General features: G+C 35.7%; 2 protein-coding genes across 3 annotated transcripts; both read right to left on the bottom strand.

Moving 5' to 3' along the window:
• Nucleotides 1-232: 232 nt before the first annotated feature.
• On the bottom strand, nt 233-1642 carry LOC106102577 (50S ribosomal protein L13). Its single transcript, XM_013282102.1, has 3 exons — nt 1491-1642; nt 1119-1397; nt 233-556 (listed from the first exon to the last, which is right to left on the bottom strand). Exons 1-3 carry the CDS (start codon nt 1512-1514, stop codon nt 323-325), a joined length of 537 nt encoding a protein of 178 aa, XP_013137556.1. The 5' UTR covers nt 1515-1642; the 3' UTR covers nt 233-322.
• A 354-nt stretch (nt 1643-1996) lies between these two features.
• On the bottom strand, nt 1997-14952 carry LOC106102599 (adenylate cyclase type 10-like). 2 transcript variants are annotated; one of them, XM_013282125.1, is made up of 35 exons: nt 14785-14951; nt 14400-14675; nt 13942-14162; nt 13579-13645; nt 13436-13510; nt 12934-13153; nt 12455-12648; nt 11984-12057; nt 11443-11600; nt 10720-10870; nt 10485-10586; nt 10256-10350; nt 10032-10182; nt 9765-9903; nt 9487-9616; nt 8937-9135; nt 8733-8865; nt 8414-8554; nt 7668-7814; nt 7258-7361; nt 7079-7186; nt 6750-6881; nt 6396-6444; nt 6171-6329; nt 5958-6070; nt 5500-5675; nt 4762-4918; nt 4402-4536; nt 4118-4239; nt 3498-3697; nt 3052-3217; nt 2711-2858; nt 2502-2608; nt 2278-2416; nt 1997-2198 (listed from the first exon to the last, which is right to left on the bottom strand). In XM_013282125.1, the coding sequence occupies exons 1-35, from the start codon at nt 14876-14878 to the stop codon at nt 2028-2030; spliced, it is 4953 nt and encodes a 1650-aa protein (XP_013137579.1). In that variant the 5' UTR covers nt 14879-14951; the 3' UTR covers nt 1997-2027. The 2 variants fall into 2 exon arrangements, with proteins under 2 accessions (XP_013137579.1, XP_013137580.1); XM_013282126.1 differs by lacking the exons at nt 1997-2198; nt 2278-2416; nt 2502-2608; nt 3052-3217 and having other exon boundaries at nt 2731-2858; nt 14785-14952.
• Nucleotides 14953-15995: the final 1043 nt, after the last annotated feature.

Raw genomic sequence — 15995 nt, 5'->3', positions numbered from 1 at the left:
GATACACATTATATTAGAGACCATAATGGGAATGTTTTTCACCATATACTTTATTTTAGACTATTCCTTACTAAACCTGAAATGATCACATGAAAAACGTGAAATACTAAGAGATGAGAAGTCATCATAGTGGCAAATAAAGTAGTGCCAATTACTTGTTTGGTAGAAAAAAACAATCACTTATTATCATTATATTAATTGATATGGAGCATAATTAATTAAGATAAACAAGTAAATGTTAGACAATTTAATACAACAGCTATCTACATTCACACAATAAAATAATCTACATAAAAATCTGCACAAATAACTTATCTTGTTCTTATTTAAGCACATAATCCTCAGGAAATTCCATTACTTTAGGATATTTCTGAACTTCTTCTTCTGGTATGTGATCTAATCTGGTTGGTACAAGTCGTATTTGACGGATTTGGTTAGTAATATTTTGCTTAACATCATCAGGGATAGTTTCTCCAGGGTAGATTAGTAATCGCTCCATCGTGTGTCGCCTCTGCAGGTTCCCTTTCATTGATCTGTATACAGCCTTTTTGATAATCTGAAAGACAATAACAAAAACAAAATTAATTATCAAAACTTAGATAAGAAGCAAAATACTGATAACATTCTAAATTACAATTTAAGTATCACTTTGCCAAGTGCATGTAGATTTTGTTTACTATCAACCGAGAAAGAAGAATAATGGAATATTCTAAATTACATACAATATTACTAATACTCTAATTTCAAAAGTTTAGTTAGTTTTTCAGAATAATTTCTTAAATCAAAAGAAATCTTGTTGAAATTGAAATAAATGTAGAACATACTTTGGAAGACACTGGACATTGACAGTTTTTCTTTTTTAATTATGAGTAGATAGAGTTGCACTCAAGAGCTAGTAAGTCTTATGTTTGTGTATTTCCTCCTCTGTTCAGTAAGGGTAGTTGTGCATTCACGATTGTGGACTTCCACGGGCAGTTGCTTTGCGATTTTGTGAGATTCAGGTGGTATAAAAGGTATCAAAGTAGGAAATTATACAATAAAACAGCACTATGAGACTGGTAATGATCATACCATATTCTTATAGGTATGTTACACTTATAATATTTGTAAAATCTTACCATTGTGGGATCTTTATTATGCAGCTCCCAAGCTAAGGTCCATGTTGCTCCACCAGGGTATCCAGTGTGGTGAAAATAAGCTCGCTGTCTCCAATCGTCGCCTCTTAACGCAATCTCTCTACTGTTTATGCAGACAACAACATCGCCACAGTCGTTCATTGGATGATATATAGGTTTGTGTAATCCCATCAAATATTTCTTAATAAGACCCGCTGATTCGTAAGGATCTTGCCATTTACAATCAAAAATATGCCATGTACGAGCGAAAGTAGCCCATTGCTGAAACAAGAGTTATTTTTAAGTTTACAGAAGAAAAACTAACCAAAAGATGAAGTATCTTGTTGAGATTCTCTTTCTTTCTGTGAAATTTACCTGGACTCTTTTCACGGCTGACATCTTAAAGAGTATTTAACTTATTTCTCAGATGATTTCTAAATTCCTCTCAATTTATAAGAAATCGAAATAAAAGATAATGGAAAGAGGGCTTTTAGGTTATTTTATTATGACATTTGACATTCGATTTCAATGTTGTCTGTGTAATCAAATCAGTGTTGCTAGGTTTTTAAAAATATTTATTGTTAAAGAGGAGTACTTTACAAACACAAAATTAAACAAGTTTTCTCTTTTCAAGGGTTTCAAATAAAACATTCGTTGATACAAATTATCTAGTCGTTACATTCACTCCATTTGTATAATATTTCTCAACTCTGTATATTTTTATACGAATTGTTTGCATTCCTTGCTATGAATTTCATATTTTGCATCGTTTTTATTTAAATAATATATATAGCAGATTTACGTTAACGCAATATCGCTATTTCGTACAGAAAAGAAAAATAAATATATACAAAATACAAATAAGTTATAACTTTATTTGTCTAACAGTTAATGCTTAATAAAATTTTATATTTAATTATCGAAGTTATTATAATTTGGCATGTCTTTTGGTAACGGTAAAGTGTATGGTATTATTTGATCGCCTTTTGCAGTATCCAATTCACGATAGCCCATTTGATGGTCTACATTAATATGTTCCATCCAGTAATTTACCAATATTGGTTTTAATGTCCCATTCCAATGCTGAAACAAATTATATTTCTTTGAGAACAGATAATAAAACTGTAAAGAATAATTAATTACATATTTTTCTCATACTAACGTTCCTCGTATGTTCAATCCAAATAAGGAGAGCATTATTTTGATGTTGCTTACAGAGCTGTGTTGCCTTACTAAGCTTACTGAAAGCCCGCGACTTTTTATCACTTATGCAATTATAGTAGGCTAACAGCAAGTAATATCTGAAATAAAATCAGTTTTAATAGTAAATCATTAGACCAAATATCTATAAATCTAAATTGTCTCTCCATTACACGTAATACCCACCTTGGTTGATACATGCGAGCTTGTTTACAAGCACCGTTTAAATCTCTGAAAAGAGATTTTACAAGTTTCGCGTACATTTGGATTTTTCTTACATTTCTACTGTCTATCTAAAAAGAAAATATTAAAATATTGAAAGACCTACATTGCCTAAAAATAAAAAGTCCGTTATATTTTAAAAGTACCGCCATAACATATGAAAGCTACCATACCTCTTGCACCATACTTATGAGCAGTCCTTCAATCAATCGCACCAAGATCATGGCGCAGAATTCATGATTTTCATACTTCATTGTAACTAATTGCTTTATCTTATCTTCCCACATTATTGATTTCTCCCAAATACCCACACGTATAGTGCTAGAAACAATAAGACAAAAACCTAAAAGGCATGTTAAGGATTATCGTGAGTGTTTAGTAACGAAACGACTACACAAAAACATCGCCATCCTTCTTATCTTCTTTGAAAAAACAGAGATAACGCTACGTTTTTGTACATGTGTTTCGGTAATGGATCCACGGTGGAGTAAGCCCCAAGTCAAATAAAACTAACACAAGCCACATGCAAACGAAGAAATTCCAGGCAGCTTCAGACGTTTTTGACCGAAGTATGGCGTCGCCTTTCTTCAAATAGAATCTTTCACAACCCTTATACGATTCCACACTATGTCCTGTGTCCAACAAGATAACCATCGCATAATAATAGTACCAGGTTTCGGCTGAAATAAGTATTAATAATACATTTAGAGTTAGTATACTAAATAAAAAAACCTTTAACCAATCTTGAGAACATTTCGTTCAGTCGTAGTCTATACTAATATTATAAAGAGGAAGGATTTTTATTTTCATATTTTTATTGAAATAACTCAAAAAGTACTGGACTGATTTCAAAAAATATTTTACCATTAAAAAGTTAGGTTATCATTAAAATAGGCTATATTTTTTTAACTCACGCCCGCGAAAACGAGCCAGTCAGTTCTAAGTATTTAAACTACTCACAACTCAAATCATAATGGTCTGTCATATAGAAGAACTCGCGCATGATGGCGACCATGTCGTGCACCCTGGTCTCCGCGAGCATCAGCTTCAGGATCCAGAGCACCAGTAGCTGGCGCGTCCTCAGCTCCGTGATGCTGCTCATCATGCGCATCACCTCCAGGCCCAGCTCTATACTCTCCGCTCGCTTGCCACTTTCCACGCTAGACAAATAATGCCCGACTAGAATAATCTTACGGGATTTTGTATGTACAGTCTTGGAATCTGGTGGTGGTCAAACTCAAAAGCTAGTCGTTTGAACATTTTGTACGAATTGAGACGACAACGCGGAACAATAACAAATAGGGCGCTGCGTTTAAATGTGTCTGTATGAAAAAAAATCGTGGTATACAGTTAATTGATTTTTATTATTATCTCGTTTGCGCTACTGACTGCTACAGAATTAGTTGTTTCTCTGAAGAGGCGGAGTTTGTCTCGAAGTAACAAGGCAATTTTTATGCAAGTATAACACCGAGGATTTCCGCGACTGTACATATATAATAGTTAAGTAGTAAATGTCCATTTTTAATATCTAAAGCCGCTCTCTTATGCTATTATTCTACATTTTAAAGATAATTACAAACCGAAATAGGAATATATTTGTGTAAAGATATCCCGCGGCTTGAACTTCCGTTACATCGATTTTTCCAATCTTCCGATTGCATATATCCATTGACCGTTGCTCCAACATTTCGCATTTTGAAAACTAAAATATAACTGATTTATGACATTTTTTTAAATAAAGCGTAATTAGAAACATTGTTACCACAAAGCCAACAAGTCTTGAGAACTGAAACTGAACTGAAACTGTTGGGCCTCTTGTTTCTTATTTACCGTCCGTAAATAAATAAACGTGACTTTTACGTACATCTCGTTCCTGAGCACAAATAGTTATCATATTCCCATAACACATACAGAGCAGTCTGAAATTTGAGTCGGTGCGTAGAGCGTAATTCATGGCCCACTTTGCAGCCAAAAGTGCATTGGATTTTTCTTTAGATTCCTGGAATAAAGAAGAGTCATTCAAGTGGATGTCCAGCCGATGATCTAAGTTAGGGTATTACATAAGAAGAATGTACTCTTAACTATATGTACTCTTAATTGAATGTACTGTTTTACTGTCGGTATGACCTTTTAAAGAAAAAAATCAATCAGTTTAAGTTTATCACGTTTAAGTAAAAATAATGTACCACCAGATCGTAATGTATAGTAATTGAAATGTACTAACACAAAAGACTTTATGCAAGCTGATGAGTGTCCATGCTATACACTCGTAGAACTGTCCCGATACCCCTCGGTCCCGCCCAACGTAGCATTGAGGCGCGATATAAAATGCCATAAGCTGGCTGAATGAGACGCATATATGACGCAGTCGCGTTGCATGTCTGTGTATTACATAATTATATAGATACAAGGCATAATTAATTGTACACGGCGGCGTGAACCTATATGAATTAGGTCAGCGTGGTTGAGTAAGACCTCACCACGTCCAATTTAGGTTAGACTCGAATTCTACAACGCAAATACTAAGGCTACAAACGATCGCAATGAAATGGACTTTAATAAACAAAACAATATATAATCTTTTTTTATATCATAATGTGGAAAACGAACAAGCGGCTGCCTAAATTCGCCAGACCGGCAAAGAGACCGCTGCCTATAGACATTTGCATTAGCGGATGCGTTGCCTACCTGTTGGGAAGGAAAAGGGACTAAAGTTGCTCCTCCGGCACCGAACTCATATGACTGTACGCGGAATTGCTTCCAATTGACGCCTGTCTTCTGTGTGGTCGTGGTATTACACCGGGCGAGCTGGCCCTACAGTGCGAAGATGTTAAAGCGGGCTCTCAGCGTTAGCTCCTCTCAGGCGTTCAAAAAAAATGTGAAAAGCAATTAAACCTCTGACTTCATTGTAAACTAAGCAATATTCACAAGAAACTACACAAGTACTATTCAAAAATCTTACTTAGATGAAGGGAAAGGATCTGAGAAGAGTTTCAATGCTTCCAGTAGGAGTTTCTTAGCTTCGTCCAGGTCACCTGACTCCAAGAGGCAAGCCCCGCGGTGCGACAGGATGCGCCCCAGTCGGTAGTCATTCATCCATTCAAGATCACATTTGTTTTTTGTGCGAAATTTCTCAGACTGTAAATCCATCGAAAACTTTTAATGTTATAAATTAATAATACAAACATATTAAAAAAGGCTTTCTAATCTACATCTATACTATTATTATAAAGAGAAAAGATTCGTATTTTTGGATTTTTGTATGTATTGGTATAACTAAAAAAACGACTTTGTTGATTTCAAAAATTCTTTCACCATAAAAAATCTATGGTATCACTAAGTACCTAATATATATTTTTGATTATTTTATAATTCCACGTGAACGAAGTCGCGAGCAACAGTTAGTTAATAAAATCTTACATTAATTAAGGTTTCCACTTCAAATAGCAAGCGTATCGCTTGTGGCATATTCAAATTGATGACACTTAAATCAGTGTATTCTAAGTAAGCTTCAAACAACTTCTCAAATTCCTCTGAAATTTGTAATAGAAGTTAGCCTACAGTAGCGTAGCAGTTAGAGTACAGAAGCAGAATTTGGCATGGGCACCTTATTTAAAGATTATTCATAATTACCAGCACCGAAGCAGTGGTCTACAGCCTGACAGTATGCGGATAGAAGAATAGGCAGACACTCGCAAGTGCCGAAATCATAAGAAAAGAACGGCCGACCCTCTCTACTCCCACCATACTCTCCTGTCAAGCGACGGATTCTCCTCTCGTTTTCTGCTAAACCTAAAACACATATTAAAGTATTTAATATAATTATATAGAATATTAAAAAAAAACTTTTTTTTTTACCTTCAGATTCCGTTAATATCGTTGTATTTGTATTCCTTCGGACATTCATCTAGAATGTTGAAAGAACAATTCATCTCGTTGGCTAATTAGAAAAAGTAACTTAAAATCATTTAACGCAGGACATAAGGAATTATATAAACGTCTTTGAGAGCAATTATCTTACTAATATTATAAATGCCAAAGTTTAGATGGATGGATGAATATTTGTTAGAGTTTGTATCCTAAACTGCTCAACGAATCTCTAAGAAATTTGCCATATATAGGATAGTCTGAAAGAACATATAGGCTTATTTGTATTTTTAATTTCCACGCGGACGGAGTCGCGGGCGAAGGTTAATATAGTGAAAATCATACCGTTAATTCCATAGACGGCTGCAATGCGAAAGAGGGATGCGTATACTGCTCGTCTGCTGTTTTAGTCTCCGCGCTGAAGCCAGATATCTGTTCTCGCACGCGTTTTAATTCATCACTCTCGCGGATTAGGCCCTGAAGGGAAAGAACTACAAATGTTATACTTTTGATACTACCGGATTATATCATGTTGATCTTTTTAAAAAGTGAAATTGTTAAGAAATAGTGTCTTAAAACACACATTTCTATATTATAACATTATAGAAGAAAGAACTAACTACTGATGATGATTGATGATTATGAATATAACGATGACAACTAAAATAGCTTACGTCATTGCATCTAAGTCCTAAAAATTTGACAAAACATCCGCCACCGCAGGCAACACACCGTCTTGTATACCGTTCTAAGTACAGTAACGCTCTTGTGTGCATATTACGCTGTGAAATCATAAAACAATATTAGCAAGAGAAGGTAAATAAATATGTTTAAAAAAATTGCAACTATATACCTTTTGATTTTCAGTGAGCAATTCATAAGTCGTTGTCCGAAACAATATATGCTTAAATTTCATATATCCGCAGAAAGCGTACATTGGCAGATCTTTGCAATTGGCTGGAAAGAGAAAAATATATGCTAACTTTAGTCATTTAAATAAAAATTATAAAAGTGACTCCATTATTTGATTAAACTATATCGCAGAAATCGTATGCGATTGACGATTGTTTCACAGCCAATTCAATTGTTTAGTTGCACAACTAAAAATCGAGTAACGCCTATATAGGTTCATAGGAATCAAATCGAGAATAGTTGTGCGATAGTTTAGTTTCAGGTGTACGCTCTGAGTACGACTATTGTCTTTACATTAAATTGTCAGTCTCATAGCTTGATATTTCATTTTAACAGCCCCTTTATACATACGTGGAGGTCTGATGCCCAAACAGCGGCAGTAGGGCGCTTTGCAGTCGTTAGGCACCGGCGCTGGATGCACCAGCACTAGAGAGCTGTCTCTCGTGAAGTCACCTCCCTCACACTCCAGTACACGGATTGAGAACAACTTGGCCACAGCTTTTATAAAAAATACATCGTCATTTTAATGTTAATTTAAGTTTGTATATATTACGTAGAATAAACAGCTATTTGTTAGGCTAGCGCTAGCTTAACGAAAAAAACGTTACAAAATCACATCTTGAAATGTAGACATATTTAACTATGTACAGTCGCGGTAATCGGCGGTGTGCCATAACAGAAAAAATACCTTTTCCTTGCAACGAGACAAACTCCGCCTTTCTTACAATTAACCAATCAGATAGCAGTGAGACGAAAACGACGGACGGTATAAAAAAAAACAGTCTTGTACCACTGACCGTCTTTTCGCAAACATATTAACAAACTGCATCTTCATCGCATCGTCTTCTCCATTACAACAACACCGCAAAATTCCACGATTATGTTTAAATTTTAAGACTCTCGATTATTTTTCAATATCAGAATAACATAGCGTAGTCTTCTCTACATATCAAATTGATTACGAAATATTTTTCGCATGTATTTTGTTGAGAACTGATTTCTATTTCGTCTATTAAATAATCCAGACCCTCTAACCAATAGTTTCATTTCTCGCCATCATTCTCATTACTAGACTTCCTTTTTCCGTGTCTACGTACCCAGTGCGACCTTCCTTTGGTCGTCTGTCTGCAGCAAGTGGTGCAGCACGCGCCGGGAGAACACCTCGCCCAGCACAGAGCTGCACTTTAACACCATCTTCTCGAATGGACTTAACGAGTCGTACGTCTTCAGAATGAGAACTTGAAAAGTAATCATCAATCAAGTCAAACATTTTGAGACATTGAGTTAGTTTACGTTTCTCTCTTTCTTTTATAATCCACTAAGGAACGTAGATTAACAAGTGTATATTACATGCTAATCTTATCCAGTAGACTTAGCAAACAGTTCATAAAAATATAATAAACATTAATTAATTACCGTCCATTTTAACGTCGCCTTTTATATCTTCAAACGTATAGGAATCCGCGAGAACCGCCATTTGTATCACATCGGTTTCCTGCATCTGCTCTTGTTTATTCCCAAAACTTAAATTCAAACTGTAAATGCTGGCCTGTTCAAAATATACAATTTAAAAAAAGGTCAACATTCCAAATTTAAAACAGATAACAAATAAACACTGACCTGCGCTCCCAGCGATTCATCATAGAGGGAGAGGTCATGATCTGGTCGCTGTAACAAAGACATCGAAGGTATGACCGCCCCGCACTCGCGCGCCTCGCTACGTGTCACCGTAGCTATCGTAAGATCTCCACTTTGCACGAGAGATATCACAAAATTTTGGATCCAGCCCGGCATACCATTGCTGGCACTTTCTATCATCCTGTTGTTAAAGGAATAATTTATGCCAATCTCTAATATTTCAAGGTTAATCTACAAGGTGAGATGAATATCTCAATGTTAACATTACTTCTGCTTAACCACGTAACAAACTAAAAAATTGCAATTAGAATCTTAGCTTATCTGTACTAACAATAGAAAAAGGAGAGATTCGTATTTAATCTAATTTTTGTATGTATTGAAATAACTCAGAAAATATAGGGCCGATTTCAATTCTTGTATCATTAAAAAGTTACATAACCACTGAATGATACGCTACTTTTTACAATTATATTAAAATTCCACGCCGACGAATTCGCGAGCAACAGCTAGTACTTCATAAAGTGCTGCTTACTTTTCTAAATCCGCTGGTATGGCTTGAACATCTAACATTTGGCAGACCAGCGCAGCGTGATACCAACGGTCAATGCCAGAAATCTCCAACTTCACTATCATATCGTTCTCCAAACACGCATTTGCCACCGCTGAGCACAAGCAAGAAGATAGCTTTATTGATAGCAGGCAAAATATTGCGCTTTCATTGAACTGGCGTTGATTTTAGTATCAAAGGACTTCAAAGAGAATTATAAATGTTACAGAATAACACTAGAAGTCAAGATTATTTGTTCATACCTGACGTAAAAGCGGTATTTCTTATAGTAAAGAGAATGAAGACTTTCTTAATATCAAGAAGTAGAAGTATCACACGCCAAGACTCATCGTCAGCGTATTGCGCCTCCATGATGGCTATCAAACGGAGACTTGGAATGTTCTGGAAATGTAAAGATTTTTCTAGAAAATAGTACCTTCTACACAGTTCTAAAATAATTACTATTACTAGATTTTATACCAGACATTATTTGTTTTAATTGCTTATTATTGTTTCTTTTAATGTTTTACCTTTAGGAATATTTCTTTAATAATCCTCTTTATATCATATACGCCAAGAAAGTCACCGGAGTACGAAAACTTCTCAGGCAAGGGAAAACGGCAATCGAATACTGTGTTCACAGCAAAAATTTCTACTGCGCGTAAGGATGTCACATCAACACTGAAATATTAAAAAAATTAAAGGGTAACAATTGAACTATGTACGAAGTTAAGCTCTCGCGTTTTGATGATACCTCAGTCTTATCCTATTTTCTCGGCTTTCTCTTGCTGGTCTCATATTGCTTGAGAAAATTGTAGCGACAATTTTACGCATTAAACCAAACGGCGTCTAGAAATTACCAGTTACAATTACATATTTAATTTATTTTTAAATTTTAAGGAGAATGCCAAATCCAAAGAGGACTGATTACTAGTTACTACTCTACTACTGCATTATTGCGTAAATAATAAAAGAAGAACTACCTTTTCATAGTCCTTTAAATAAATTCTATTAATAAGTACGAACTTAGGAGTAATGTATAGACATTCATCTAGAAGCCTTGTTTTTCCTACTTGTTCTGGACCCTGGGGATTAAAATAAACAAATTTGTATTATCATTCTGTGTCTTCGAAATAACTGCACTAAAAATGTAATGCTAAACATTTTCATCCTATTATCAAAATTTCATGCAATTTTTTTTAACAACTGTAATCTTACTATAAAGGCTATCCCAAACTTATGGTCCCGAAATCTGGTGAACTTGTAATTCTGCTGCTCCAGAGCATTATGTAGAGTCATCTTGTATAGACGCAGCTCTTCATTGCGGCCCAGCAGTGGGTGCCTCCAACAGCCGAGGTGATCCGATCGACTGTAAAAAAAAAATGGACTTGACGGTGACAGATATGAAATACACTTGTAAAGACACTGGCTGGTAACAACGATGACTAAATACATAATCTGTATGTTCAACTTTTTTATCGATAACTTCAACAACATAAAATTAAGACGAAACTTTTTTGACACAAAAAACATTGTTAAACGGCCTTTTAATGATTTAACTCCAATAAAATTGTTAATCGCATAATGTCGATGTTCTTTAGACAATTAAAGGAAGTGGCCACTGAATTGATGAAATATTAAACAAAACAATTTACAACTGTACTTAAGAAATATCTCTCTAGTTAACTTAATGTATGTAATTTGTGGTATTTCAAACTTAATCTTACTAATATTATAAACGCGAAGGTTTGGATGGGTGTATGTTAGTTAAAATTTGTAGCCTAAACTACTGAACTAATTTCGATGTAATTTGGTATAAATGTGGAACAAAGTCTGGAAGATCGCACAGGTTACTTACTTTTTTTTTAATTCCACGCGCTCGTGGTCGCAGGAAAAAGCTAGTATTGTAATAATTGTAAAATGGTCATTGCTGTTACTTACCGTTGTCTATCGTATTCGTAAATAGGTCCTGGTTTAACAAATCCCTTCAGCGGTTTCTCTTCCATCAATTTGAAATGATCATGGTCCAATTTGCTCTTTAAAAACGTTTCTTTATCACATGTCACTTTGTCCAAATAAGTGGTCATTAATCTAGCAGCCTAGAACAATCAATGATTGAAAAATACTAACTAGCTGTTGTACATGACTTCGTCCACGTGAAGAAAATGGCTTGTGTCATTCTGCAAGAACGTAGCTTTCTAATGGTGAAACAATTTTTGATATCGGCCCAGTAGTTTTTGAGTCATTTTAATACGTACGAAAATACAAACTCTTCCTCTTCATAATATTAAGTATAAATAAAATTTAAAAAGAAACTAGAGAAGAAACGACCTTAAATAATCTAAGACCTCTAACGATTAACGTCTTGAAAACATTAATACCCTAATCGTTTAATTGAGATGGAGAGGAGTGTCATTTTTGTAAGTAGCACACCGAGAACAATGCCGACTGTACCTTTATACAAACGTGTTAAAACACTTACCTTATTGACTGCCGAACCTATAACAGTGTATTCGCGTCGTAAAACATGGCCCACGACTCCGCAGTAAGTTGAACCTAACGATTACTATTATTGTTAAAATGTATTAATAACACAAATTTGTAGACTTTTACTGGATTGAGAAAAGAGTAATCCTTACGGATGCGCATAAAGAAACGTTGGATTGTTAGATAGTCCAAACTGTTTTATTTGTTCTAAGGTGAAATACGTTTAATTTTCCCGGAATATGGTTACCAGTTATCAAAATGATTAAATACTAGCTGTTGCTCGCCACTTCTTCGTCGTGAAAATAAAACATAATTTATAAAATAGACTACTTGATTATACGTAGCTTTTTAATGTTGAATACATTTTCGAAATCGTCTCAGTAGTTTTTGACTTATACATACAAAAATACAAATCTTTCCTCTTTTTAATATTAGTATAGATGCATTAAAGTGAACACGAACTAACCAGATGTAACACCAATACTGACGCTAATGATGTTGGAGTTCATAAGATTTTCTTTCAGCGTAAGCGCGCACTCGAGCGCCTTCCGGGCTTCGTCCTCATGCTTGAGTCCGCGTAGACCGAAGACGACGAGGAACATCATGTCCTTGTCAAACATCGATACTTTATTGACCAATCCACCGGCCTCCGCTGTCACCCTATAAACATTCGAAAACAAATAACAATTGGTAAACTAAATAAAAAGTATTCAAACTACATAAATACGTTTACAATGCTATCAAGAACTGTGAGTGACTAAGCAATTTAATCTGACAATGGGTAGGCGCTTTTGAGTTTTAAGAACCTTTAGGACGCCCGCACAACTGTCGAAGTTGAAATCGCTACAAAACAATCGACAATCGCACAATAGTTGTGCGTCAGTTTAGTCAAGGTGTGCGCCCGCTCTTATGCTCACTAACTATAAAGAGTGCCTCGACACTAACCCACAAACACGTCTATACGCGGCATCCACGACACTGATCAATATATCATCTGTCACTGTCTTGGTGATGATATTGATGAAGACGATAAGCACGTGTCTCACTTCAGCGAGAAAATTCATCGGCTCGTCATTGTCGACCGCGCGGAGGATCGGACGCAGCATGAAGCGACGCAGCGCCGTCCCCCACGAGCCTTTGATAGCGGCTACCACCGCTGGACGTACTGCCACAACATACTTAAGATTATAGAATTAACTCCAACTAAATTGGAATAAAAAGGTACGCTACCACTTAAGTGGTTATGCAGTCTCTTGTTGAGCAAATTAGCTTATACGTAGCAACGTACGCTAGCATTAAACTTCTGCCAGTAAAATAAAAAATACATTAAATGAAGTTGAGCATTTATCTTTTGATTTGACTCTTAAAAGATAAATTAAATCCAAAAGCATTTATAAAGTTTATTATCTCAAGTCAAAGTAAACTTAAAAGGAAATTGCAAACTTACATGAAAACTCTCTCAAGTTTACACCGGCGGTACCGTCAGATCGAGGTTTGGGCTCAGAATATTCGAAAGTGTCCTCTTTAAATAAATATCTGAATTATATTAACCAAATACCAAGCATATTTAATTCATAAATACAATCTTACCATAACTTATTCCAATTAATGAATGTAATTTCTCAACCCGCTTCCAAGTCGCACCAATACCGAGCACCTACAATATATCATTCTTTAGTTAGTTACTAATCGATATCATTAATTAGTCGAATAAACGTCTTTTTCATTCCAAGGAGACAAACTACGCATCCTCCTACAAATAACTAATTAGATAGCAGTGAGTAGTGCCAACGTTAGGATAATAATAAAAAGAAACCAGCCATATAACACGGATTTTTTTCGTACAGACACATTTATAAGCTTTGTATTGATTTTTGTCCCGCGTTTCGTTTCAAAATATTGCCGTTGTAGTTTTTGAGATACCACACCGTCAGTGTCTTCAACTGTACATACCTTTGTATGTCTGCCGTCTCCACACGGCTGCGTGCAGTATTCAGCCTCATTGACATATATCCAGGCACTAGCGGTTGTAAGCACGTCGCCTGCTGAGCTCATATACTCCGCGGTCTTCACATCCCACACGGGCTGGCCCACGATCACGTAATGTGCAAGCGACAGCTCCCCACCTCCGATGATGGAGAAATGAGACACCCCAGCTGATATTGCAATTTTCACTGAGAATATCAAAATATTAGAGTTAATAATCGGCGAAATCAGTTGTAGTACAGGATAGATAAGTCAATCTAGACAGTTTAAGATGTCTTATAAACCATATCCGAATATAAAACCTTTGTATAAGGCTTTGACTAAACCGGCGACGTGATCTCAGTTTAGTAGTGTAAGCGTCAACTATATTCAATTTGGCTACTGACATCTTTTTCTGCAACTTAAGAAGTATTATAAATTCTAACCTTTAAGTGCTACACCAACATCAGTCACATATCTGCCGTAATTCTTTTGTATCAGAAGTCCGCAATCGATAGCGTTATGAACAACATCTTGCATGTTCCCACTGGGTGTTTTCTTCCACATCGATAGAAAAGCGTCACCAGAGAACTTTAATATATCGCCGTTATGCGTCAGAATCTCTTGTACCATAGCTCCGATGTATGAATTAAGAACTTGCGTCAATCTCGACGGTCCACCACGACCAGTTTTTGTATAAGCTTCACATAAATCTGTAAATCCTTAAAATAATATCACAGTAAAGTTTTAAGTGACTATCGTTACATTCACTGGGATTTTGTACACTCTACCCACTTTATTCTTTATAAAATTCAATAAGTAATGAATTACCGGAAACATCAATAAACATAAGCGCAGTTTCATACGTCCTCACGGAGAGGTCAGAATGCTTGTAAACTATCTCATCGGGCACGAAAGACGCCATGGTGCTGATGCGTTTAGCTTGCTCCGTACCATTTAAACTTTCCGTGTCTAAATTCCTGAATATCAAATATACTATGTTTATAGGCACATAAGATCTATGTGCAAAAATTTATTAATAGACTGCAAAATAAGTAAAAAACCTAAGAATGAACATTACTGCTTCATATTTAAACACTTCGTACTGTGTAAACACACATAGCATGTTTGTTCTGAGTACCTTTTTTTATATAAGAGAAGGGGACAGACGAGCGGAGGGAACACAGAGGTGGTCAACGACGCCCGTAGACATTCGCAACACCAGAGGAATTACAAATGCGTTGCAGGTCTTTGAGGAAATTGTAAGCTCGCTTCTTGAAATACCCTAAGTCGTCCTGGTACCTATTTTTACCAAAAGGTCATCGTATTGTTGGTCATTGGTCTAGAATAAATTATCACTAGTATAATTATTTAAAAATTATACGTTGATTGTTTTCTTCCATCGCTCTGTCGGCGGCGCTCTCGTGGCGTCGTATGGACGGACGCTGAGTTCCTGTATACAGATTCGCGTTGTACTCGCTTCATAGCCGTTAAATATTCATCATATCTATCCTTCATTCTTTCTTCCTGAAAAGTTCTCTAGATCTCTAGAAACTTCGAGCAACCTAGATATAAGAGTAGTTCCTAGACTGAATTGATCGATAATTTACTAAATATATAAAAGAATCGACTTTACCTTACTTTTATCAAGATAAAACTATTGTATCTAACTTATTCCTATTATTTAAATTAATGAAATATAATTTTATCCCTCAATCCCCGACACAAACATTTTGACAGAATTAAATAAGAAAAGTTTAAAAACAAAGAGCATATTTTGTCTTTAGGTATGCGTCCTTTGTAGATACCTAATTTTACCAAAATCAGGACGAATATCAAAGTGGACCAGTAACGAGGAAGTCAGTTTAAAGATCTAATCGAACCTAGTAGTTGGTGATATATCATGAACTTCGTAAACTTCTTATATTCGCTATACTTTCGTATTTGCACTGGCGTAGCCGCGATTGCTATGCATAATGGCCGTGCCGAACTCGCGATCATATTGCTAAGAGGTATTATGAATTGACTAAAGTCATGACCTT

The sequence above is a fragment of the Papilio polytes genome, unplaced genomic scaffold, assembly GCF_000836215.1.
Source record: "Papilio polytes unplaced genomic scaffold, Ppol_1.0 DF823923.1, whole genome shotgun sequence".
In the NCBI taxonomy this organism is placed as follows: domain Eukaryota; kingdom Metazoa; phylum Arthropoda; class Insecta; order Lepidoptera; family Papilionidae; genus Papilio; species Papilio polytes.
The sequence above is the reverse complement of the archived record's forward strand: the minus strand, read 5'-3'. Positions and strand labels throughout refer to the sequence as shown.

What these genes read in the sequence shown, in the direction of transcription:
- LOC106102577 (XM_013282102.1), bottom strand. Translation starts at nt 1,514, where the DNA reads ATGTCAGCCGTGAAAAGAGTCCAG. An exon ending in CAGCCGTGAAAAGAGTCCAG is followed by an intron (nt 1,398 to 1,490) that starts GTAAATTTCACA and finishes CTCTTGTTTCAG; the next exon opens with CAATGGGCTACTTTCGCTCG. An exon ending in ATAATAAAGATCCCACAATG is followed by an intron (nt 557 to 1,118) that starts GTAAGATTTTAC and finishes ATTGTCTTTCAG; the next exon opens with ATTATCAAAAAGGCTGTATA.
- LOC106102599 (XM_013282125.1), bottom strand. Translation starts at nt 14,878, where the DNA reads ATGGCGTCTTTCGTGCCCGATGAGATAGTTTACAAGCATTCTGACCTC. An exon ending in GAAAATAGGATAAGACTGAG is followed by an intron (nt 10,183 to 10,255) that starts GTATCATCAAAA and finishes TTAATATTTCAG; the next exon opens with TGTTGATGTGACATCCTTAC. An exon ending in ATACCAGCGGATTTAGAAAA is followed by an intron (nt 9,136 to 9,486) that starts GTAAGCAGCACT and finishes CTTTAACAACAG; the next exon opens with GATGATAGAAAGTGCCAGCA.